The following is a 27769-nucleotide window of genomic DNA, read 5'->3' as shown; positions in this document are numbered from 1 at the left end:
AGGTGGACCTTGCTAGTGTGCTAGTGTAATTTTAGATGGTGGCTCTCAATCTTCACATAGTTCCCCTCTTCTACCTGACTATTCTTTTTTCCTATATTCATTCTTTCCATCTTCGTTTCCCTTACTGTTCAATGTGTACTCACCATTATCCTTCTCCTGTGTCTCTTCCTGTTTGCTACCACAACGACCTATACTATTATAAAAAAAAATCTGCACTATGTAAACGTGTCATCTAAATAGGAAAATCTTTATCTGACTTAAACCCTCTTGTTCCTTTTTAAACATTATATTTTATTTCTATCCCTTCAAAACACTGTATTATTCTCTAAGCTATAAAGATACAGTAATGGTGAAGAAATGCATACAATGGAAACGACATCTAAAACTAAGAGATAAGATATTCTGTTTGCCTTGGAAATGCTCTCAGGGGAAAAATATGTAATTGAATTTATTCATCTTTCAACAAATTGACTTTTTCTACCTTGCATAATTTGCTTCTTATGTAATGTATAACCTATTTATGTGAACACTATGATTATAAAAATAAATTTCTTTCAAAGTAATTTTTGTTTCTTATTCTAAACCATGAACATAATTTATGAAATAAAGTGATTCTAACAATGGAAGCAAGGGATATTTCCAAGATGACATCACAACACATTGGGTTTGGGGGACACATAAGATATGTGTCCTTACTACAGTTGAAGTCTGGGTACTCATTTGAACCTTCAGTATAAACACAAACTGTACTTTACTTGAAATCAGAACACAGTACTTTGGTGTCTATTAAGAACACAAGGTCAGTCTTCAAATAATGGGTTCAATCTTTGGTGTGGACATAGTGCTTTCAATGAAGTTGTTCTAATTCTCTTGGATTCAGACTTTCCAGAAAAATAGAGATTTGTCACCCAAGACTGCTATTAGTACTTAAAAATTCTGTATGTAAAGCATTTACTATAGTACCAATCTCATAGTGAGTATTCAGTGAACAGTTAGTAATATTATTAAAATACCATTCAAATACTTTTGACCAACACAAATAAAACTTTATCAGTCACAAACAAAGTTAACTCAGTAGGTCAATATCTACACATTAAGCAAATGGAAACAACTAGGAAGGATAAGCTGTACTCAATAAAGTCTCTGGATTAAATAAAATGTTTAATGATATGGGGCTGCGGGAGGGGCATTTCGCATTTTAAATGTTAAAAAGGGGGTTCAGAATGTGAGTATTTTCAGTCAGTAGCAATGGTTTTCATCTCAAAATATTCAGAAGAGACATTTAATTAACAAATTCTTGCACTGCCTGTTATGTGTCGTGCTCTGTTTACCAACCATGCAGAAGAAAATACCTCTTTTTTCATGCTTGAATGCTTTCCTTTTCCGCAGACATTTCCACTGGGCCTAGGAGATGGGCAATTCTATTCATGGACAGATGGTCTGAGAAGAAAAGACTGGCATGACTATGAAAGCATTCAGAAGGAGGCTTTGCGCTCAGGTACGGACTTCAGAGTAAGACAAAGTGCTGCCTTTACGCCAGTGTTTAATTGTCGCTCCAAGGCTCTTGTGTCAGCTTTTCTTCTGCATGCAGTAACGGTGTCTGTCTTCTGGGAACACTGGGGATGATCAACAATGGGCAGAAATGGAATGTAGCCAGAAGATTTCCTATGTCCCAGCCTGCCCATAAAAATTAATCTCTCAGAAGCTTACATTAATTATAACTGCTTGGCCATTAGCTCAGGCTCTCCACTGACTAGCTCTTACACTTAAACTCAGTCCATATCTGTTAATCTATGTATCATCATGTGTTCCGTGGCTTTACCTGTGTGCCATTACATGCTGCTCCCTGAACGGCAGGTTGGCATCTCCTGACTCAGCCTTCCTCTTCCCTAAATTTACCTTGTCTGCTTATCCCACCTATACTTCCTGCCTGGCTACTGGCCAATCAGCGTTTTATTAAACCAGTGTACAAAAGCATTATCCCACAGCAACAAAATGACTCGGAATTGCATAGACAAGACAAATAACAAATGACCTCCCCTTGGCTGCAGAAGAGGCCATTGAAAATCATCACATCCATATTTTCTTGTGTTTCCAAGTCCTAAAAATAACACTATGGATGCTCTAGGGATTTATCAATGAGACATGACCTGGTAAACTTGAGCCAGATTCACACATTGGGGTGGCTTATATCTAAATGGAGATGCAAAGCGACTCAGTCATGCCACAAGTTTTAGGCATTTTAACTGGCTGTAGCAATTGCATAAACTATAGCATCTAGAAATCTGAAGTTGGTGATATTTGAACTAACAGTTCAGTGAGAACCAGCTAGGCTTGAATTTGTGTAGCATTCTAGCCAGGTGACACACCTAACAGAAAGAAATTACAGGAAAGTCCTTGTAAGAAGATTGAAAAAAAAAATGTAGTTTTGCAATTAAAAATTCAGAAGAATGCATCAGTAGAAGCCCATAGAAGGGGAATGGCACATACCAGGCAGTCCCCAATCTCTCACTCAGCCAAAGTGACTTTGCTCTTTCACAGAGAGGGGGGTCACAGAAATAGGGTAACTACTGTTTGGAAGGATATTTGAGCAGCAGTGAGGTACTGCATCTGGGTCAAGTCGGATGCATCGCTACAACTACCCAGTGTGAGGTCATCCTGGTCAACCTTCTACAAACCCATCCCCTCAGGATAATTGCAGCGGAGCGTTACATTGTCCTGATATTGTGGAGGGCTATTCCATGTCAGGTAGAGCTGATCTAATTATAACTCCATTCATTCTTTTCTCACAACCTTTTCTTTCTTTCTTTCTTTCTTTCTTTCTTTCTTTCTTTCTTTCTTTTTCTTTTTTTTTTTAATCAAGCATAACCCATCTCTCTGTTCCACAAAAGCAACTTGTTCCAAAGATAAGTCCTGTTTTAGAGAATCGATCTCTTCAAGATATCCTCTTCCCCCTCCTCCATTGACCATGAGCCAAGGAAACATCACAAAACTGCTCTCCTCACCACCTGCTTCACCTGTTAATCCTCTCTTCTGTCAGCTTTAGTCTACCTGCATTAATCTGACCATCTGTTCCTTATGCTTCAGGACACAAAAGGGTTTTTGGAGATGTTTACTGAACCTTGTCAACTGAATCTGTAACAAAATAATAATAATAATAATAAAGTCATCAAAAAATGTTGAATGGAAGTTTAGTACTAAGAATATTGCTGAATCTCAGGATAATTTTGGTAGATATTAGCCAAAGATTATGTAGCATTGAGTCTTTAAGTCTCTATTAACATAACAAATATTAATTAGCTAACACCATATAGAGCTAGGTAAGATCCAGTTCTTCTCAATCTACCTGCCCCAATTCCTAACACCAAAAGTAATGTAATATTCGAATGTGGAGTAATGACAGGTATAGGAGACAAAGACACAGCTAGCTTAAAGTTCTAGCTTTTCCATTTATATATACATAGCAAATCAATTGTTCCTTTGCTATTCTACTTTGCATAAAGTCCTTAATGATTAAATAATTGATAAATAAATAATGTGTAAAGTAAATAGTTATTTGGGCATGAGCTAATGATAACTAATTATTTTTAAATTTTATTATTTTTTAGTTTGTGTGTGCCTGTATGTGCATATTCATGCAGTGCCCAAGCATGCCAGAAGAGGGCATTAGAGCACCTATAGCTGTAGCACAGATTATTTGTGAGTTACTGGACATTGATGGTGGTCACTAAATTAAGGTTTTTCTGGAAGAGCAGCTTGCACCCTTAATTGCTGGGTCAACATAACTGTACATATTAAATCATGTTAATTAATTTTACATGAATGGTTATACCTTCAGTTTGTGCAAACAAATTTTGGATACAAAATTTAGCATTTTCCCATTATTTCTGCTTCATACCACCTTTTTTGTGGCTTATCTTTATATGGATCAAGGGACATTCAAACAACCTGACAATGTAGCCTTTTTCATACAAATTAGCTGTGATTTTTTTTTAAAAAGTGACTAATGTTAAGGCTGTTTAATGGCTCTCTGGGGATATATAAATATATCCTAAATGAAAATATTTTAAATCATTCAGACACACATGAATAGAGTCTCAAAGTTAAATACACATCTATATGGATCACATCCAGGCCACATGTGCCATTGTGTCTCCTCTAAGACTGAAATTTCATGCTTACCCTCTTACATTTCTCCATAGTTATTACCACCTGTGTATTTACTCTTAATTCTGCTGTGTTGGCTTGTGTTTGAATTTATTTAGAGTCTAATCATACACAATGACTTTTGTTCCTCACTTACTATTATTATTAAGTTAATCTATGTCTATGTGTAAAACCAGTTGAGTCATTACCATTAATTTTCCAGAATATTCTCTTTGTGGTCATTTAGATGTTTTCAAAGTTTTAGTTATCATGTGCACTCCTTCTATAAACACTTTTGTATGGTCTTGTGCCAGAGACAATATTTTCTGAAGAATATATCAAATAGTATACTTGTATGTTTGAGGAAGTCATATCATTGGCCGTAGTAAATTGTTCTCCAAAATTCTTAGGCAGTTTCCCTTCAGTCAATAATGGATTGAATTCCCATTGCTGCAAGTCCCGCTGAGCACTTCGGTGGGGGAAAAGTTCTTAGTAATTTCTAAGTTGATTTTTATTTTTCCATTCCTTATTAATCTATATACTACCGGTGTTTCTTATGAATCTATACAGAGCCATCATTTCGTTTTAGATAATGTACTTTGGTGGTTAATGTAGTGAAATGTATTATCTCGCATTTCGCATACTTTTCAAAACATCTTTGCATGTGTAGGCTATGAAATAGTTCTTCTTTTTAACTTCGTTAAATTCTCTCAGTCTCTCCCTTCCCCGCTCCCCCCCCCCTGCTTTCTCTTTTCTGTTCTCTTTACATTCTCACTGTGACACCTCTGCATCTAGCCTGGTGCTTCGCTTGGAGGTTTAAACTCCACACCTGTACGCTGACAACGTCCTAAGGATAGGTCATGCCAATGTTGATGTTCTGTACCATTTATTTTCTTTTCATTATTCTTTATTAAGAAATCGTCTACTTACTCTGCACACCACCCACAGATCCCCCTCCTCCCTCCTCCCGCCCTCCTGGTAGGATTTAATGAAGGTCTGTACCATTTTTTAAAAGCTTCAGAATTTTACCCTGTACATTTAAGACCTAAATCCACATGTTCATTTGCATATGGAAGAACTTAAGAATATAGCAATTATTTTTATTTTAGCTGAATGTGTTTTCAGGTTTTGGTAGTGTTTAGTGGAAGTTTGTTTCTTCCATTTATATGAGTGTTAACTAGTACAGATTAAATTTCTGTATTTTTTGTGCTATTTTGGGGAGTTATTAATCCCATTCAATAAACAAAAATCCCTATCATATTAATTCAGTAGTTCATATATAGGATCTCTATAGTAATTACTAACTTGTTATTAAGCAAATGAGTGATTTTCTTGCTTATCTTTTACAATCATGTGTCATTATTCTTTCACTGTATTATTTCTTATGGACATGAAGAGAATGTATGCCCAGTTTTAAAAATTGGATTATAAAGTGGGCTAATAAGTTAGAACATAATTAATAGTTGTCAAATTGTCTACCTTAGGTTAAATCCTGCATATTAACTGAGAATCAGGGAACTTTCTAAGTTAATTCTCAAGATTTTAAGCATAAACCTTAGAAAACTGACATTTTATAGATTTTTACATATTTTAAAGCTTTATTAACATTCTACCTGGCAATAGACATGTTAATGATTTAATAAAAAATGGAATTCAGGAAATTCTGAATATTAAAATTGTCTACCCATATCATTTAGAGTTTTCAGTGTGGGCATTCATGATATTGGGGAGTTATGACAATGTTGTTTTAATGTTTTCTATCTTTTCTTGACCCTATTACTTTAGTTCTTTCTGTCTTTTTCCAAAACATGCTTAGAACACCAGTGCGATGTTGAACGGCTGGTAACAATGGCTACCTTTGACCTTTGACTTGGTACAATGTCTCCAATAGCAAATTAAGTGCTCTTTTTAATATTTTATATGTAACTAAAATTTTCGTCAACCTAATTTCTTCATTGTATGTGTACTTTGCCATAATTACTAACATGTTGTAATAATTTTTAGCAAACACACTCCTTATACTTCTGGTTAGCTAAGACTATGGGTTTTATTTTTACTTATGTGAATTGGTTTGTGTGTGTGTGTGTGTGTGTGTGTGTGTGTGTGTGTGTGTGTATGCTCACATGTACTTAAGTATGTGGGGGGGGGCACACGTACCATGGTGTGTAACACGAATCTTAAATGGTCTTATTAATAAAAGCTCAGTGCAAGTTAATTCTGAAAGATCAGATGAGCAGAACCTGCCACAGAATATCTCAATGGTGGCATGTGAAGAAGAGAGGATAACTTTCAGGAGGCAGTTATCTCCTTCCAGAGTGAGTTTTCAGGGTTGAATGTGGGTCATCAGGTTTGCAAGGCAGTGACTGTTATGAGGTGAACTGCCTCAGTAATCTGTGAATTTAATTTTATAAAGCTAAAGACCTGTTGACTTCCTAAAGGTGTTAGCTTGTTTTTATTGAAAGAGTAATTGGTCTTTCTCCTTTAATGTGCTATTTGGATAATTTTTCAAATGAAATCCAGAGAAATTGTTGAGATAATCAGATAATTGTATTTCTCCATTTAAACTGCTGAAAAGGCTGGCTATCAGATTTAAAACTGAAGCCAAGTTCATAGCCTGAGTTGTGAGGCCCAACATGATCTATAATTGAGCCATCTATGACAACAAATGTTGAGTGGTATGTAGTCTGTTACCCTCACAATTTTCCTCCAATATGCTGGTAATTTCCCAAGGGTTTTCACTACCTTCTCCTCCTCCTGAATCCCTTTTATCCATATTACATTCACTGATTCATAAAGATAGCCAGTTCTTTTCACGTAGAAGTCATTGCATCACAATGATATCATATGTAGAAACAATCATTCATGCTCCATTAAATTTTCTTGCAGAAATTATAATATATATATATATATATATATATATATATATATATATAAATAAAATCTATCTACATTATATGTTTATGTGTGTGGTTAGTTCATCCAAGCTTATGATTCTATGAAATATAATCATTTGCCCAAAAGCTCTAAATTACAATATTCCCTTGAATTATTTGAATTGTCTTTTGACTGGCAATAAAACAATATTGGACAAGTCTGATACAATATACTTGTTAATTTTCTCTTCTGGAGAACACATCTCAAGCCCCCTTAAGTAACCTTTAGCTTATGATCCAAGCTACTCAAGGGTCATATTTATTCCTGCTGATTCCCACAATAAAATACTGAAAGGATATGCATTCAAAGAAAATTTAAGAGTTAGAAATTTACTACGCTTTAAATCATTAGTGTTATACTTTCCTAAATTCTCTAAACATCTCACTTCAGTGCTGATGAGGGACCAGTTTTTCTCCTAAATATCATTACTCTACAGAATTGAACAAGATTGCTAACACAAGAGAATGGGAAGCTGAGGTCCATCCATTTTGGAGAGACTGTAACTATGTTGTATTCTGAAGGTAAAAACAGAGAGAGAGAGAGGGAGAGAGACAGAGAGACAGAGAAACAGAGACAGAGAAAGAAGAGAAGAGAGGAGAAGAGAAGAGGAGAGGAGAGGAGAGGAGAGGAGAGGAGAGGAGAGAAGAAAGAAAGAGAAAGTAAGGGAAGGAAAATATATAATTTTGGTATAATTAGGATGACTTTTGGGCCATCTTTTTTCTATGCATCATGCAGCTTAAAACATCATCTGACATTTTTTTCTTGCATAAAACAATGTTTGTTGGTGATAGTTTATTGAGATTTACCACTGGATGGTGTATTCTCAAGAAAGGTCATAATGATATTTGTTGAGAGATAGTCAATTTTAGGTAAGTACCAAAGTTATAGTCATTATTAATCATTGAATTAAAATTGAATATTAATGAAATACTGACTTTAATAGGCATTGCATAATCTGGAAAGTGTAAAATAAAATGAAAAGGTTCTATTGAGGTGTCTCATCTACATACCTAAAATAGAATTAAACTTAGCTGAAACTAAATTGAGTAAAAATCATCTAGGGAAAATTTCTTTCAATCTTACATTCTGAAAATAGAAATGTGGAAAATCTCAAGAGATTTATTAATCTGAAATCCATTTGTATTAAAATATAGACAAGGTTATATTTTAAAAATAATTCAATTGGGGTTGGAGATTTAGCTCAATGTTAGAATACTTGCATAGCAATTACAAAGCCCTGGGTTTGGTTCCTACAACTGAAAAATCAATTCAGTTTAGCTATTGTAAAATTTTAATATCTCTCAGTTTAAAAATATCTACTTTCTACAGGCAAGAATGTATGAGATTTAAGAGTCTTGTTTTCCTCATTAGTAAAATGTGATTTGATGATCATATCATAGTTATTTTAAATGTTATTTAAATTGTCAAATTAAAGAGCTTGTGCTGCTCCTTAAGTGGTATTTATATATTCATATAACCTAATTTTTGCTCCTATATGACTATAACTTGAATTTCCTGTCATAATTTTTCTTATGCATTTACATATAGCCAGTATAGATAAACCCTTGCAAACATTTTCAGTCTAGGTGGTGTATTAATTTGTACTTCAGATAGACTTCTCTCTTACTCTAACATTTATATTATAGAGTACTTTATGAAGTTCTGCCTTATATCAGTCTTCCTCTAATACTGTATTTATGACTTATCAAACATCTCTTTCATATGGTACATTCATGATTATTATAAAATTGTTTCTGTCTATAAATGCAAAGATCACATAGTTAGATAATAATCCTTGATCATGAAAGAATAAAACATGTTTTGCTGTGGAGAGATAGATTCTAATAAAAATGATCAATGAGAAACTGATGAACAGCTAGTAAAGCAAAGGATTTGAATCAACACAGATCTAAGAAATATCTAGATGTATTTGGATATTTGGCCTGAAATTGATTTTGCAAAATTTTTCTGCCCTAATTATTTTCCTTAGTTTGAATCATTGCCTGAATCGCTAAGTGAAAATGAAACTTATGACTCTATTTGCTACCAATAACCACAATGAAAACTCACATATCCGTTGTATCTAAAATGTTTATGTCAGCACCAGTGACGGGGCAATTAGATGCTTTATGAAGTTTGGTACTGTTGTTTTGCTCTACCTTTAAAGAAAGAGAGAAGCCATCCTTACCATCCTCACACACAGCTACACAGTTAGGTAACATGTAAAAACTTTAGAAAGAAAAGTAAGGTAACTGAAAGTTGAGCATGATTCTTGGATGACCTCTTGATGATATCAAAATCGTGACATTAAGAAAACATTGTAATTGCCTCATGATTCTATAACAACCCAGAGACTTCCATATTTGAAGAGACTCATTCATTTAAACCGAGACTGCCATTAATAAAATGTATTATATTTTAGTCACAATTTCATAGAAATTCAAGTGAATACTTAGCCTTCTATCAAAGTTTATATCCAGAACCTGGCACAATTTTGTCAGTAATGAGTTACAAGCATTGTTGGGCCCATTTATTAATGAATGCAGAAGAGGAAATATGCTTTTATCCATCAGAAAAGGCACAATGGCAGTTATGGACACTGACATCAAAACCATACATTGCAACTTGACTTCATATCCTTTGCTTGAATAGCACCAGATCTTAAGCAACATTCATACCAGATAAAAGCAACTGTTACTCTGACATTTTGTTACCACAGACATGTGACATGAATGCTCCGTAGGAATGCTAGAAGCCCAGAACATGGCTGTTATTACTTGAATGAAATATTTCCCTGCCCATAATTTGTGTAATAAATTTGCATTATTTATAAGGCATACTTCATAAAATAATGGGGAAAACAAGACTGAATAGCTAATTTAATTTAGTAATGTGTTTGATGCGCTGGTATGAAATGACTAGGAGAGCACAATGGAATTAGCAGCATCAAGTATTTAATAATAATGTGAATCTCTATGGTGACCAACTTAGCCTTAGGGTTCCAACTTTATTATTGGATGAAAATGACTAGATTAATTTATCATGCAATGGCCTATATAACAATCCAATAGAATTTATGATTACATGTTATTTTGGCAGTAGATATTATGATCCTGACTCATTTGGGAAAAAAATATTTTTTGTTATTAAATAATTACATTCATAAAAAAATCACTTGAAATTATGGCAAAAGGTTTGTGACTAGAAAATTAGTAGAGTCATATTTATTTTGTAGTCCTTATATTTATAATGACAAATAATTTTATTGGTACAAGAAAATATTTATCATTTCACATATGCATTACATTATCTTTATCTAAAACAAAAGCATTAAATTTACTATCCAAACTTAAAATATTATCATTACACTTTAGAATGAATATCTAGCAACTTTTTACTATGTATTCTTTATTGTCTATACTAAATTTATATTTCTTCCTATCTATATGTATAGTGTTTTAACATATAGATAGTGATTTCTTTTTATTTGTTTGTTTTTTTATTTTATTTTTTTGTTTTTCAAGACAGCATTTCTCTGTGTAGCTTTGTGCCTTTCCTACAACTCACTCTGTAGACCAGACTGTCCTTGAACTCATAGAGATCTGCCTGGCTCTGCCTCTCAAGTGCTGGGATTAAAGGCATGCACCACTGCTGCCTGGGCATAGTGATTTCTTATACCTGAATCCGTATCACATGGACACAAATCCTAAGACGATAAAAAAAAAGATTAACAGAACTTTTACATAAAGAAAGAAATTCAGGAATATTAATGAAGATTTTATACATGTAGGTAAATATATATTGTTACATATATAGTATATGTATATATAACATATGATCTCTATATGAATTCAATACAGAGTCTGCATTATACACATAGTCTAATTAATAACAGAAACAACATCCTATATTGCTCACTTTTATCATCTCTTAGTTGTCTTTCTTCACGTCCACTCTTCCCACTTATAATGCATGAAAGCTGAATTGTACCATGTATCAACCATTGCAGGTAACATAAAAGCATTCTCTTTTCTTTTTTATAGAATTAAAAAACTGCATAGAATATATTTTGACTGCATATCCTCCCTACACATGTATTATGTTCTCTCTATATATTTAACAATTGTACAAACATTCAAAAACAAAAAATACACACAAAGAAACCCCCCCCCCAAAAAAAAACCACAAACACAGAAACCACAAACAAAAAGACCACTAAGACAAAAATGCTTCAACAAATCAAGATGAGACAAAAAACCTGTGAATAATACCCTTGACTTTAGTTTTTATCGGCCACCTACTCCAGGGCAAGAGGTCTACCCTGAAATGTGTTTAATATACCCAGTAAGATGCCATTGGATAAAACTATTTTTCCCTTTGCCAGAAGGTATTAACTGTAGACAGCTGCTTGGTTAACAGTGAGTGAGAGTCCATGTCTATTTCCTCTTCTCAGTACTGGAACCCAGACTAGCTTGAACTTGTGCATGCTGCCACCGTCTCTGTGTGTTTCATATGTGTCTGGAATCTCTGACCCTTCAGAAAGGAATGTGATGAAGATAACCCATCCCAGAAAGTAACATGAGGAATCATTGACAGTGATGACAACAAAACTTCTCTGATTTCTGCATCTGCTACATTTAATAACTTCCATTCACCTCTCTCAAAAACCTTGCCATATTTCTTAGGCACTGTGAGGGTTTTGTGAAACCCCACCAAACATGGTGTCAGTCTTCTTTACTCTGACCACAGCACTAACAAGGAATGCTTAATAGCTACCCAACCTCACTGGAAACTGCTACAGGTTCTGATTTCTACCTCTGTTCCCCTAAAGCATTGTATCAGAAAGTACTACACGCAGGTCTCATAGGACACTGGAGGGATGAGTAGAATACCTCCCTCTTCCACTTCTTGTTGTCATCCATTCTTTAAGCCTGCCATTCTCTTTTACAGAAAACCTTGAAAAATAGTGCATTTAGTCAGTTTTCACGAAATTATTCAGCTATTTATTTGTCAATCAAATGAAGTCAGTATCAATTAAAGACCTTCTCCATGCCCTTCATCTTGTCTACTAACATGCAATCAGCTTCTCCCACTAGCTCCTTCTGTTGCCGACACTATGATTTTCCATCACAACAGACTGAAAAATTTCCAAAGCAATGAAACAAAACAACCCCTCTTACATTGCTGCACTCAAGGACTTTGGTCATAGTAACACACAGCCAATCAATACAAAAGTTAATCCTGTAGGGTTTGAAATGAAAGTATGTAATATGGTTGAGTTTCTAATACTAAATGCAGAAATATTACAGGATGCTTTACTGGAGCACTCACATAAGCTAGCAACAACAGAAAGACACCATTTCCAACGATAAATACGTGTTAACCAAAGTATCTTTGTACAACAATGTGGTAGAAGTTTCTATAATGAGAAATCAACATTCTGCTAAAAAGGCCCCCACTGATTACACAAGATCTTGGCTATACAAATAACACACTCATGATGAGGCATCTTTGTGCAGAAGAAAAAATGGCAAAAATAAGTGACAAAATTAGCAGAATTTTAAAAAGAAAAAATGTGAATTCATCTTTTCTTTTTTCTCTTTTCTCTCTCAGCTTTTAGAAAATTACATACACAGTTCCACTTTGTACATGTATATAGAATCCAGAAATGTTTGCTTTAAATCATACTTTTAGTAACCACTTCTTCATTATTATAATTATTCTCATATTTTTCCTTTTATTGAAAATAGATTCTTTTCCCATACAATATATCATGATTAAAGTTCCCCTCTCTCTAATTCTACTAGTTTCTGCCCACTTCCTCTGCCTTCAGATCCACTCATTTTCTGTCTCTCACTCGAAAAGAATACTTCTAAGAAATAACAAGTAAACACAACAAAATAGACAAAATATGACAAGTGTCTTAGTTAAGGTTTCTATTCCTGTGAAGAGATACCATGACCTTATAAAAGTAAACTCTTATAAAGTAAAAACACTTAATTGTGGTGACTTATATTTTCAGAGGTTTAGTCCATTTATCATCATTGTGCAACACAGTAGGTGCAGGCAGACATGGTGCTGGAGAAGTACCCGAGAGTCCTACATCTTTACTCATAGGTAACAGGAAGTGGTCTGACTCACTGGATGTGGTTTGAGCATATATGAGACCTCAAAGCCTGCATCCACAGAGACATACTTCCTTCCACAAGACCACACATCCTCCAAAAACACCACATTTCCTAGAAGTGCCACTCAATTTGGGGGCAATTTTCTTCCAAACTATCACAATAAGATAAAATGAAAAGAAAATCACATTGAGGCTAGACATAGCAAATCAACAGAAGGAAAAAAAATCTCCAAGAGCAGGCAAAAAGAATTGGATACTCACTGGTTCACATACTCAGGAGTCCCATAAAAAAAAATTCTAAGATGAAAGCTGCAATATATATTCATAGTATCTCAGATTTCAGATGTTTTGTGTCAGAAGATGTTTAGATTTAACATTTTCTTCTATCATATCTTTAGTGCCTGAGTTTCTTTCTTCATCTCTTGTATTCTGTTAGTGAAGGTTGTCTCTGTAGTTCCTGTTTAAATTCCTAAATTTTTCATTTCCTGAATTCCCTTGGTTTGGATTCCCTTTATTGATTCTTATTCCATTTATAGGTCTTGAATAGTTTTATTCATTTCCTACAACTACTTGTTTTTGTTTTTCTGAATTTATTTTAGGGATTTATTAATTTCCTCTTTAAGGACCTCTGTCAACTTCAGATGGTTTTAAGGTTTTTTTTCTTGTGCTTCAGCCATGTTGGAATATTCAAGACCTACTGTAGTAGGATAGGTAAACTCCAGTGGAGACATATGGCCCTGGCTGTTATTTATTGTGCTCTTACCCTGGCATCTAGCAATCTGGTATTGGGATAATTAGATGCTGAATTCTAGATTTGTCTTTGTTGTTTCTGTGTTTTATTCCTTGGTTTCTATTTCTTTTCTGAATATTCAGAGAGTGTCATGCCTGTGACTTCCCTGATATGAAAGTTCCTTTGGACCTGATAGTTATGGCCAGTAGGAGTTCCAGGTAAAATGTATTTTGGGGTACTAGAAGCTGATACTTAGAGATGGAGATAGGCTAGGGATCTGAAGGGGTTCACAGGAGGGAATGGAGCAGAACATTTAACCAGGATCTGCTTATTTCATCTTTTTGGAGTGGGGAGAGAGTGAAGAGAGGTCACCCCAGAAGGTCTGTTATCATGCTGGGGATGAGACTGGGGTGGATATAGAGGGACAGAAGAGGGGAAGATCTATAGACAGCCTACTTGTGTTCTTGGCAGGTGTACTCTGTGGTTTAGCTGATAGTGCCTGCTGGAGTTGGAGGCTTGGGATAAAGCAACCAATTGGGAGGGGGGGTTGAGGGGGAGGTCTGTGAGATTAACAAGAGAATTGGGCTGGAGGGAAGACAGGCAGCAGCAGGTGTCATGGTGCGGAGGTTAGATAAGACTGAGATTGGTTTTGATTGAGAGGAGGGAGTGGTGAAGGTCTTCATTACCTGTTTCCCTGGTCTGTTCAGCTGGTGTGTTCACCAGGATGGTGTTGGAGGCTGGGATACTAGGATGAGTTCTGGGAAAGAAGGTTGGGAGTCAGATCTTTGTAATCCACTGGGGACTGGGTCAGAGAGGAATGGGAAACTGCAGCAGGTTTTCTGCTACAGGGTTGGGAAAAGACTGGAGTTTTGGATTTGGAGGAGCAGAAGGGAAGGCATGGTTCTGCCATAGGCCTAGTTGATGCTGTGGCAGGAGAAGCCTTTGGATTGGTAGTTGGTGATTGTGGTGATATTATGTTCTCCAAAATACTGTGCACCCTAATAAACTTATCTGGGGTCAGAGAACGGAACAGCCACTAGATATAGAGGCCAGAAAATGGTAGCACACATGCCTTTAATCCTAGCATTCCAGAGGCAGAGATCTGCCTGGATGTCTGTAAGTTCAAGGCCACACTGGAAACAGCCAGACATGGTAAGAAGAGTGATAAAATCCCAGGAAGTGATGGCAAGAAGCAGAAAGGTATTTATGGTATGAAGATGAGGAACTAGAGCCTGGTTAAGCTTTAGGCTTTTAGCAGCAGTTCACTTGAGACCCATTTGGATGAGGACACAGAGGCTTCCAGTTTGAGGAAATAGGATCAGCTGAGGAATTGGCAAGGTAAGGTAGCTGTGGCTTGTTCTGCTTCTAGGATCTTTTAGTGTTCACCCCAACACCTGACTTCAGATTTGTTTTTATTAATAAGACATTTTAAGATTTGTACTATAGGTGATGTTGGGTTTGGGGGCTGATATAAAGCAACCCATTGGGGTAGGGAGGCTAGAAGAGGAATATCTCCACCACAGGAGATAGGAACAAGAGTAGGGGAAGACTGCCATAGGTATTCTGCTGCATGGCTGGGGATGAAACTGGGGGATTAGATTTGGATGAACAGAGAGAGAAGAGTCAGTAGCCATTTCTTAAATAATACTATGATGTTTGAGGTAAACACCATTTATGCCTTATTTAAAAGAATAAAAATAATAAAGAAACCACAATAGAAAGACTCCCGCCATAAGAGGTTTAAAACCAATTTGTCCTATAGCTTTATTCTTAAAAGAATTCATGTATTTCAAAAAGCACTGATTGCCATTTTCAACAGAAAATAGCACCAAATCCATAGATATTTCCCTTAATTTATCTAGCTGCATTAATTATCATTACTTAGTATATTTCTTAATATCCAACTTTCCTTTTGGAAAAAGTTCCTTCCTTCAGATGTGATTTGAATTGGTCTGTTCATTTGGGGAGACATCCTGATGGTGTGAATTTTCTCCTTCCATGGTAATTAGCAGGAGAATGAACTCAGGTCCTCTGGTTTGACAGTAGTTTCCTGTACCAGCTGAGCCATTGCAAAGGCACAAGGTATGATTTTTAGAGTACTTGGACTTACAAGACTCTGTCCATATTCTTGATTATATGGAAGTTATTCAGTCATTTTCTTAAAACAAATCATTACAAAAATGGGTGACAGAGATTCAAACACAAGATAAATTAATTTGGTATTGCAATGTGTCTCCACAGCTGTGCTAAAGGCTCTTGTGGCCTTAATCATTTCATGTTTTAAGCCATTGTTTAATGTCAAAAGAGACTGTAAGATTCCTTTTCCCCTAGAGAGTTGGTATTTCAAACAAAAAATCCTGCAAATATGCAATTACTCTATCTCTGACAAAAGAGCTTAGAATGCTGCCTAATTTAGTCCTCATTGGCTTTGACAGGCTTCCCGTCATTAAAGTTAGCACAATGTGGTTTATACTTGCCCGAAAATAGTTTCTTCCCACTAATTTTTTAAATTATTTGATTCCCAAGTAAACAGAAAAATAATTAGCTAAGCCTGTTCAGTAAGTTGAAAGAGTTCAATATAATAGTGCTTTCTGAAAATATTAAGAGTATAAATTAATCCAGCTGGGGTCTCCTGCTCCCCTAAGCTTTCTTTCCTTCAAATCTTGCCCTTCATTACTCCCACTGTCATCCAGGTTGTTCATGTAGATCTCATCCATTTCTCTGTCATTGGGTGATCCCTGTGTCTTTCCTAGGGTCCCATTTTCTAGGTAGCCTCCCTGGAGTTATATAGCAGTCTAGTCATCTTTGTTTTACATCTAGTTTACTCCTATGAGTGAGTACATACCATGTTGTCCTTCTGAGTCTGGGTTGCCTCACTCAGGATGATTTTTTTCTAGATCCATCCATTTGCCTGCAAACCTCATGATGTCATTGTTTTTCTCTGCTGAGTAGTACTCCATTGTGTATATGTACCATATTTTCTTTATCCATTCTTCAGTTGAAGGGCATCTAGGTTGTTTCCAGGTTCTAGCTATTACAAACAATGCTGATATGAACATAGCTGAGCAAATGCCCTTGTGGTATGATTGAGCATTCCTTGGGTATATGCCCAAGAGTGCTACAGCTGGGTCTTGGGGGAGATGGATTCCCAATTTTCTAAGGAAGCACCATATTGATTTCCAAATTGGCTGTACAAGCTTGCATTCCCACCAGCAGTGGAGGAGAGTTCCCCTTACTCCACATCCTCTCCAGCATAAGCTGTCTTCTGTGTTTTTGATCTTAGCCACTCTGACAGTTGTAAGGTGGTATCTCAGAGTCATTTTGATTTGCATTTCCTGGATAATTAGGGATGCTGAGCAATTCCTTAAATGTCTTTCAGCCATTTGAGCTTCCTCTGCTGAGAATTCTCTGTTTAGTTCTACAGCCCATTTCTTAATTGGACTCCTCAAGAACATTAAGGGAGAACAAGGAATAACAGACCATGATAAATGATGACCACATGAGAACAGGAACAGGCAGAGTGCTGGAGATGTCCCTAGAAATCTACAATGATACATCCTCTGTACACTGCTGGCAATGGTCGAGAGAAAGCCTGATCTCACCTAGTCTGGTGATCAGATGGCCAAACACCCTAACTGTCGTGCTGGAACTCTCATCCAATAACAGATGGAAGTGGATACAGAGATCCTCGGCCAGGCCCCAGATGGAGCTCCAGGTGTCCAATTGTCGAGAAAGAGGAGGGACTGTAAGAGCGTGAATTGTTGAGACCAAGATTGGAAAAGCACAGAGACAAATAGTCAAACAAATGGAAGCACATGAATTATGAACCACAGGCTGTGGAGCCCCCAGCTGGAGCAGGCCCTCTGGATAAGTGAGACAGTTGAATAGCTTGAACTGTTTGGGAGGCATCCAGTCTGTGGGACCAAGACCTGTCCTTTGTGCATGAGCTGTCTGTTTGGAACCTTGGGCTTATACAGGGACACTTTGCTCAGCCTGGAAGGAGGGGACTGGACCTGCCTGTATTGAATCCACCAGGTTTAAATGAATCCCCAGGGGAGTCCTGGCTCTGGAGAGATGGGAATAGAGGGGAGGGGCTGGGGGGCAGGTGGGAGCAGGGGCGGGAGGGGGTAGGACAGGGGAACCCATGGCTGTTGTGTAAAATTAAAACACAAATATAATAAATAACAAAAAAACTTAAAATACTTTAACAAAAAGGAAAACATACATGCATGTTTCATAAATAAATTAATTAATTAAAATAAATAAGTCCTAACATCAAAAAAAAGAGTATAAACTAAATATTTTTAAATGTACACCATTCTACTATGGGACAAAGATTATAGACCTCCAAAGTCATCAATCATGGTCTTTTACTGCACTAACATTATTTATTTAAGAATATCTCTTTCCTCTGTGTGTGTGTGTGTGTGTGTGTGTGTGTGTGTTCATATGCACATGTGTGTCCATATACATGCAGATTCTTGAGATTGACATTTCATAGCTTCCTCAATAGCTATCCATATTTTTAGAGATATAATCTTATTCTAACCCTGGTGTTGACAATTAATCTATTTTATTTTATTTTTTTATTTTTCTGAGACAGGGTTTCTCTGTGTAGCTTTGGGCCTTTCCTGGAACTCACTTGGTAGACCAGGCTGGCCTTGAAATCACAGAAATCCACCTGGCTCTGCCTCCCGAGTGCTGGGATTAAAGGCATGTGCCACCACTGCCCGGCTGACAATTAATCTAGACAAGCAGGTTGGCAAGTCTCAGGCATCCTCTTGCCTCTGATTCCTCATGTTGGTGCTGTGATCATAGGCACACATGGCCAAACCCATGTTTTCACTAAGGTTATCAACTTGGGTCATGATGAGTTCATGGCAAGTACTTTTAGGACTGAAATACCTCCCCAGCCCCTGAATGTTTATAATAACTAGGGTCTCTTCTTTTCTCCTTCACTTTTCTATTTTGTCTATTTAATAATCTTATTTCTAGTCCCATTATGCATACACATACACAACAATATTGATATATATCTATGCACTTACAAAAACTGCTTGGAAAATATTTAAGCCAACTCTTGACAGTGACCATATGTCTGATAATTATATGTAATAAAAATTTTTACTTTAACTCTTTTTTAAATGATAAATATATTTTATGTGTATTTTGAGTTGAAAATTAAATGAAGCAGGAACTTAATTTATTGAGGAACAGTGAAGGGATAATCAGCTGTATTTGTAGTTAACTAATATTCTAGCACCTGCTATTTGAAGTAATTGTGTCCATCCTAGTAAATTTATTACATACTCCTCTGGTTCTGTGAATGTATATATGTATGAAGATTATTTTATGAATGCTGAATTTATAATAGGCTTATTAATTATCCCAGTGCTATTATTTGTCAGAATGACCATAAGATTTGTGTGTGTGTGTGTGTTTGTGTCTGTGTGTCTGTGTGTCTGTGCCTGTGTGTGTGTGTCTGTGTCTGTGTGTCTGTGTGTATGTGGACAATGGATGGGGATGTCAGAGGACAACATGAATGGAAAGAGCTCAGGTAGCAGGCTTGTCCAGAAGCACACTTTATGCACTAAGTTCTATTGTCAGCCCCAGAGAGACAGTTTAAAACCATAGTGAAAGCATGGTTTGACCCCAACATATACCTAAACCATTTAAATTAATGGGTCACAGTCACACATTTGTGTAAGAACCAAACATTTTTATCTGACTAGAGTCCATATGACATGTGAGTCTCCCACTTTTCTACCCTGGTTTACTTCTCTGGCCATGCATCACTACACTCTACACAGCGTACACCCTTCCTTTCACTAACCCTCGTCCTAATTCAGAATATCCCTAGTCCTTCTTTCCAATCCATTTCTGTCTTATCATTTGAATTAAAGACATTATTCCATTATCTAAATAATAGAACATTTAATGCCTCTGATACTTTTCAATTAATGATGAATTGATAAAACAATTTAATCCCTTCCCTTCTGAAGTTTACCCTCTGATGTCTGTGGCCTATTTATCACATTCACCTCTATGAATAACTCTTTATAGTGAAGTGTAGAAAATAGCATTTCCTGCCATGATATAAAATTAAAGAGCTTTGCCATTTGACACTGATTAGTTTGCTTGTGGTTGGTAAATAGTGAATGATGTCAGCATAGTACAGCAGCCATATCTGTTTGTGCACGTCTTTGCCTAGATTAATATTTTAAGGGATTAGAGAAAGCCTTCTCAAAATTAAATAGAAAGCCTCGCAATACAGGAAGTTTAAAATTAAAAGATAAAATCTTAAAGCAAAATTCTCCTTTATTTATAAAGCAGCTTGTTCAATGGCAACAAGGTCTCTCTTGCTTTGCACCAATTATTATCTAAGAGAATTACAAGTAATCAGTATTACATCAATGTACCCCCTCTAGATCTAAAATGACTGATTGAAAAGTCTACACCATTGTTTTCAACCTTCCTAATGTTATAGCCCTTTAATATAGTTCCTCATATAGATCACCCAACCATAAAAAATATTTTTTGCTATTTTATAACTGTAATTTTGCTACTGTTATGAGTCATAATGCAAATTTTGGAGACAGAGGTTTGCCAAATGTGTCGTGACCTACAGGTTGAGAACCTCTGCTGTACACTATTAATTAGCTCCTTACTTTGCATGAAACATAACTTTATCCAGTAAAATGGCTTTAAGCATACACACCTTAAACAGGGAAGCGTGAACTGAAAGATTTCACTGAAAATGGACTGTTTCTACATATAAACAGGTGTGCTGTGGATATCACTTTGTATAAACAAAATGCTGATTGGCCAGTAGCCAGGCTGGAAGTATAGGCGGGACAAGCAGAGAAGAGAATTCTGGGAACATGAAAGCTGAGTCAGGAGATGCTGCCAGCCCCGCCATGAGTACTGACATGTAAGAAACTGGTAAGCCACGAGCCATGTGGCAAGGTACAGATTTAGAGAAATAGGTTAATTTAAGATGTAAGAACTAGATAACAAGAAGCCTGCTGAGATCATACAGTTTGTAAGCAATATAAGTCTCTGTGTGTTTACTTGGTTGGGTCTAAGCAGCTGCAGGACTGACAGGTGAGAGAGATTTGTCCTGACCATGGGCCAGGCAGGACTGGAGAAAACTTCAGCTATATAGATGAGCAATTGGATTTTTATTGAGAGTGTTATCATTCTATCTAGTGGTCTCAGTATAAAATTCCACAGATTTGGCATGGTCTTTCACACCTCTGCTGTTCCCTCTTTATTAGATTATTGGTTTGTAGAAAGCAGAAATGTTTAGTAATGTACATTTGATATATCAGCACAAATGTTTGAACTTAATATTATTCATTTGTAAGATTGACTGTTTCAGGATCAGTATAGGAATTAAAAAGAAAAAACAATAAAATAGTAAATTTGGCCCATTATATATTTAATAGTTATATTTCTAAAATATTTGATAGTTATATGAAATTATGTATCCACTTGTCATCATTTCAGTTATATGTATGTATATGTATATAAAATATTGATTTTCTAATAAGTTCTTGCTTAGTATGAAATATTATCATTCAATGTATACACCATCCATTCTATTTAGCCAACATAATACATATAATGCTTATATACCCAGACTAAAGCTCTGTCTAGCATTCTCAGTATTTAGTTATAAATAAGAGAGTTTTAAGTTTTAAAATAACTCTAAAATCATGGTGACCCTAAATAAAAATGCATTATTTGCCTTAGGAAAATACTGAACAAAAACATCTTAAACATAGCACTGACTTTTAGTGTAGTCATTTTGTACATTTTATTCACAAACCTACTCAATTAAAATGGTATGTACTGGTGTGTTTGCATGTGTGTGGGCACATATATGGGGTCTGTGGGTATATATATATGGGGATATGTGGGAACCCATTCATATGGAAGTCTAAGGTTTATGTTGGGAATCATCCAATACTCCTCACCTTATTCATTGAAGCAGTCTTTCAATGAAACCTCCAGGTTATTTACATGCTACTTTTCTAGCCATCTTGACCCAAGACTATGATTGCAATCAGACCACCATACTCACCTAGTCTTTAACTGGGTCCTAGGGAGCCAAACTAAGATGTTCCTTGGTTTTCAGGCTGAGTACTTAGGCATTGAGCCATCTCTCCAGTGCAAACTTTGTATCTTCTCTGTTGTTCCTTCTGAGAATTCTGCTTTAAATCCTATGGTTTTTTTGTTTTTTGGTTTTTGGTTTTTTTTTTTTTTTCTGTTGTTGGTAAATTCTGGTTTTTGTAGGACTTTTCATTTATCTTATTAAAAGATCACACCAACACATCCAAACTGTCAAATAGTCTTATTTTTTCTGAATAAGCTTATGTTCGTGAATCTGAGAATCATAGGGAATTGTTCTTTCATTTGTTTCTTTTTGAAAAAAATTCATAAAATACATTCTGATAACATTTTCCATTCTCCCAACTCCTCCTGTATCTATCTCACCCCCCCCCCACAACTCCATGCCCTTTTTTTCTTTCTCTAGAAAACAGGCAAATATTAATACAAAATCAAACAAGAAAAAATAAACAAAAGAAACATGTAACACACACAAATGAATAAACAATAAAAGTAAAAACACAAAATTGGGAACCATAAAATACAAGCAAAAGACCAGTAGAACAATAACAAAAATGCTCAAACAGAGCAATTTGAAACAGGAAGTCATTGAGTTCATTTTGTGTTGGCCATCTCCTGCTGAGCATGGGGCCTACCTTTAAGTGTGGTTGATACAGGCAGTGAGACTCCATGGAGGAAAACTAATTTTTCTCTTGAACTTGGATGTCAATTGGTTAGGGATAGGAGCTCCTTGCTTAGGGATAGGAGCTCATGATCACTTTCCTTTCTCTGCACTGTGACCCCATTTGGCCATTTGGGGTTTTGTTTTTGTTTTTGTTTTTTGTTTTTGGTTTTTTTTTTTTTTTTTTTTTTGAAAATCCTTGATTATCATCAGTCAGTACTGCTGTCTCTTCTTCGGTGACTACAAGTCACATATGTCGCCTTACAAATAGGAGTATAAGCTGTTTGAAATGTTATTTTGTCTTCTCTCTCTCTCTACGTAAGTGTACATGTGTGTGTTTGTGTATAAGGTCTATTGATTTTTAAATGGACATGTGATCTTATTGGGTACACAATTTATAACCATTACCTACTTAATATCTTGAAAAAAATCATCTAAAAATGTTGTTGTAAAGTACAAATTAAATTGACTTTTTTTGTTTCCTTTGATTTTGGGTTTTGTTTTGTTTTGGGACAGGGTCTCACTATGTAGCTCTGGCTGTCCTAGATTTCACTCTGTAGACCAGGCTGGCCATGAACTGAAAGATCAACCTGTCTCTCCATCCCCAGTGCTGGGATTAAAAGTATGTACCAATAATCTCAGTTTCAAATTTTTAGGAGTTTTGTTGTTGTTGTTAATTCTTTTCCTAACAACAAAACATAATAAATAAAATATAATAAGATTAAACAAAACCACCACACCAAAGTTGGACAAGGAACCAGCAGAAGAAAAAGAGCCCAAAAAGAGAGCACTAGAATCAGACACCCACCCATTCAGGTATCCTGTGAAAATACTAAATTAAAAGCTATACTAAATATACAGAGGACCTGGTGCAGACCAACTTAGGCCGTGTGCCTCCTTCTTCAGTCTCCATGCATACATATGAGCTTTGCTAAGTTGATTTAGAGGACCTTGTTTTCAAGGAATCTTAGAGCCCTTCTTTTCCATGTTTCATGAGTTGTGTGGATGGATGTTGTCTTCAGCAATGGGGCCTTGCTGTCTCGGTTTGTGAAAAGCAACAACCTATTGTCTTGCCAACAGCCTAGATGGTTTGAGGATTTCCATGGGATGCTTTTGGTCAGCAACTCAATTAGTTGTAACCCAGAACTAGGGGAAGCCTTGGTGAGAAGAAATAGCCAGATGGGGTTCATCTTTCTCATTATTGAGTGACTTCATTAGGATCTCCTTCATATATTTTAGGCAGTTTCCACTGAAGTGTTTCCATACCACCCCTCAAATGCCCCTCAATTCTTGATGCCTCTCCCTGCATTCACTCCTTCAACCCCATCTCTCCTCTTCCTCCCTACCTGATCCCCCTGTTTCTGTTCATGCCTCCACCATCCTCTAATCCATCCACAAAATCACAACTGTCTTAGTTACTGTTGCTGTGAAGAGACAACATGACCAAGGCAACTTTCATAAAAGAAAGCATTAAATTGGGGGTCTGCTTACAAGTTCATAGAGTTAGTCCATGATCATAGCGGTGAGAAGCAGACAGGTATAGAACTTGATCATTAGCTGAGAGCTTTACAACCTGATCTGCAGGCACTGGGCAGAGAGAAAAGCACACTGGTCCTGCCAGGAGCTTTTGAAACCTCTAGCTCACTCATAGTGAAACACTTCCTCCAAAAAGAACACATCTAATCTTTCCCAAACATTCTACTCATTGTGAGACCATGCATTCAAATATATAAGCCTGTGGAGGCCATTTTTATTCAAACAAATACAATAGCATTCAAGTGAATACCTTGACAGCATAAACATTCTCACATTCATTTATTTTAATTCAAATTTTTACAAAATTTACATCTCTTTCCAAAATTTCCATTTTCAAAATATTCATAATTTATGTGTCTTTCTTCATAAGGTTTCTCTATCCTACACTTAAATGCCTAGTTTAAAAACCCCACCTTTAACCTAAATGTTAGTTCCAACTTATAACCACTCACAGAGGAAAAATTTGTTCTCTCCAAAGGAGTTTGTCTTGGTTAGGCTTTTATTGCTTTGAAGAAACACTATGACCACAATTCTTATAAAGAAAACATTTAGTTGGGGCTGGCTTACAGTTGAGGTTTAGTCCATTATCATCATGTCATGGGTATGATGGCTTTCAGGCACACTTGGTCCTGGAGAAGTAGCTAAGAGTTCTGCCTCTGAATCCATACGCATTAGAAAGAGATTGGCTAAGCTTGAGCATCTGAGACCACAAAGCCCACCTCCAGTGACACACTTCCTCCAACAAAGCCACACCCAATTCAGTAAGGCTGCACCTCCTAATAGTGACACTTCCTGTGAGCCTTTGTGGCCATTTTCATTCAAACTACCTAGGATTCTCACTAGGGGGACAAACCACACTTAAGTGCAGGCCTTATTTCTAGCAAAAGATGACCAATACAAAATGATCTCCATAGCATCTTTGGAGGTTCTTTGTCTCATAAACATTTGTTAATAGTTTGTTTTCTTTCTCCCTTTCTTTCTTTTTTTCTTACAGGTCCTTTTTGCATAAATTATATATTCTGGTTTGGAATTTTTTAATGGGATTACTGAGTAGAAACATGTGTCTCTGTGTCTATATGTCTCTCTTATGTTTTTGCTTTTCCTTGGGTTCTTTTTCTTCTGTTTGTTTGTTTTGTCCTATTCTGGATTAATTTTTTGTTTTTATGTCATTTCATTTTATTTTATTTTAAGATTATTCTTTAGACACCTGTGTGTTTTCTTTTTTAAAATTTATTTATTCTTCATATATATATATATATATATATCACAGCCTGATCACAGCCTCCCCTCCCTCCATTCCTCTCACTTTCTCCACCTCCCCTTTCACTCAGATCCATTGATCCTCTGTTTCCCTTCAGAAAAGAACAGGTTCCCAAAGATATCAACCAAACATGGCATAACAAGCTGCAGTAAGCATAGCCAAGAACCCTCATATCAAGGCTGAACAAAGCAACCAAGTAGGAAGAAAAGGGTCCCAAGAGCAGGCAAAAGAGTCAGAGACACTTCCACTGCAAGGAGTTCCACAAAACTCTAAGATAACCAACCACATTATATATACAGAGGACCTAACACAGACCCATGTGGGCTCCATGATTGCTGCTTCAGTTCCTGTGAGCCCTAATGATCCTTTCTTAGTTGATTCTGTGGTCTATGTTTTCCTAGTGTCCTCAACACCTCTGGTTTCTATGATCCTCCTTCCTCCTCTTCTGCAGGGTTCCCCAAGCTCTGCCTAATGTTTTGCTGTGGGTCTCTGCATCTGCTCCTGTCAGCTGCCACAGAAAGTCTCTCTGATGGCAACTAAACTAGGCAATGAGTACATTTTTTTTTGGTGTGGGAGGGGTCATTTTTGGTGCTATCTTAGGTCTCTGGACCATCCAGCTTCTGGTTCCTGGTCACCCAGGTAGTGTTGAGCATGGACTCCCTCTCAAGGCATGGGTCTTAAGATATACTAGTCATTGGCAGACCACTCATACAAGCTCTGAGTCAACATTGTCCCAGCACATTTTATAGGCAGGAAAGGTTGTAGGTTGAAGGTTTTGTGGCAGGGTTGGTGTTGTAGTGTCACCACAGGAAGTCTTACCTGGTTACAGAAAATGGCCAGTTGAGGCTTCATATCCTCCATGATGAGGAGTCCTCCATGTAGTCATTCTCATAGGTTCTAGGAAGTTTCTACTGTCCTAGGTTGCTATATCAGCTCCTCAAATTCCCTGTAATTTCAGTTGTCTCTCCCAGTACTCTGTCCATTTATCCCTTCCTCCCCAAATAGATTCCTCCTGTTCCCATCTCCACCTGCCCCCAGTCCACAACACCCCACAATCTATTGTATTTCCCCTTCCCAAGGAGATCCATGCTTCCCCTATTGAGCCCTCCTTGTTACTTAAACACTTTGGGTCTGTAGATTGTAACATGATCATCATTTACTTAACAGCTGACGTCCATTTATAAGTGAGTACATACCATGTTTGTCTTTCTGGGTCTGAGTTGCCTTGCTCAGGATGATTTTTTTTTTATAGTTCTATCTACATGGCTGCAAAGTTCCTGTTTTGTTAACAACTGTGTAATACTCTACTTTATAAATGTACCACATTTTCTTTATCCATTATTCAGTTGAAGGACATTTAGGTTGCTTCCAGTTGTCTGCCTATTATAAAGAGAGTTGCTATGAACATAGTTGTGTGACTGTCCTTGTGGTAGGATGGATCATTTTGGGGGTTTATTTGTTTTTGTTTTATCTTATTTTATCTTAATATTATTATTATATGCCTGTGTGTTTTCTAATGAGAGACAGAAAAGGTGTAAATTCCAGTGGCAGGGGAAATGGAGAGGATCTCTGCAGAATATGGGGGAAAATAAACCAGAATCAGAATATATTGTAAGGAAAAAATCTACTTTCAGTAAAAGAAAAATGTAATAATTAAATACAAACTCCTCTCTGTCCAATAAAAAACAAACAAAATAACCCCCAAAACAATTCTAGCATAAATAAATGACATAAGTAATTGTATATATTTTTCAATATTCCAATATATATTGACAAATTTTATTAACTGATATTCTATGGAATCTATTCTTTGGGGTGTGTGTGTATGTGTGTGTGTGTGTGTGTGTGTGTGTGTGTGTGTGTGTGTGTATGTTCTTAGAATTATAACACCCTGTCTATATTTCTGGTTGAAAGGTTTTTCACTTGTGTTTTGCAATATTGGATTATAAGAATTTATTTTTTAAGAATTATTTTTCTGTAAGAATTCCACAAAAAATTCATAGGCAATATGTCACTATAGAGAATATTATTTAGACATTGCCTGGGCTTGAGGATAAAATTAACTGCAGAACTTTTACTAGGGTTTGGTGCACATTTCTCAGTATGCAGCAATATAAATGTACATCTCACTACGATGGAGATGGAAGAACCAGTAAGGTTCTTGGTAAGGTAAAATGTTTAGAGAAATGATCTCCCCACAGCCAAACAGAGATAAGTAGCACATTTTCTGGTGCCCAGGCT

At 36.4% G+C, this 27769-nt stretch overlaps 1 protein-coding gene across 1 annotated transcript in view; it reads left to right on the top strand.

Annotated features, from left to right (window-relative positions):
- The window catches only part of Galntl6 (polypeptide N-acetylgalactosaminyltransferase like 6), a 1096110-nt gene that overhangs the window by 377431 nt on the left and 690910 nt on the right, over positions 1-27769 (top strand). The window contains exon 3 of the mRNA XM_036209517.1: positions 1390-1498. Within this exon, the coding sequence (XP_036065410.1) occupies positions 1390-1498 (109 nt within the window). The remainder of the gene's footprint in view (positions 1-1389; positions 1499-27769) is intronic.

This window comes from Onychomys torridus, chromosome 17 (assembly GCF_903995425.1).
Source record: "Onychomys torridus chromosome 17, mOncTor1.1, whole genome shotgun sequence".
Taxonomy (NCBI): Eukaryota; Metazoa; Chordata; class Mammalia; order Rodentia; family Cricetidae; genus Onychomys; species Onychomys torridus.
This window is presented reverse-complemented; position numbering and strand designations above follow the sequence as displayed.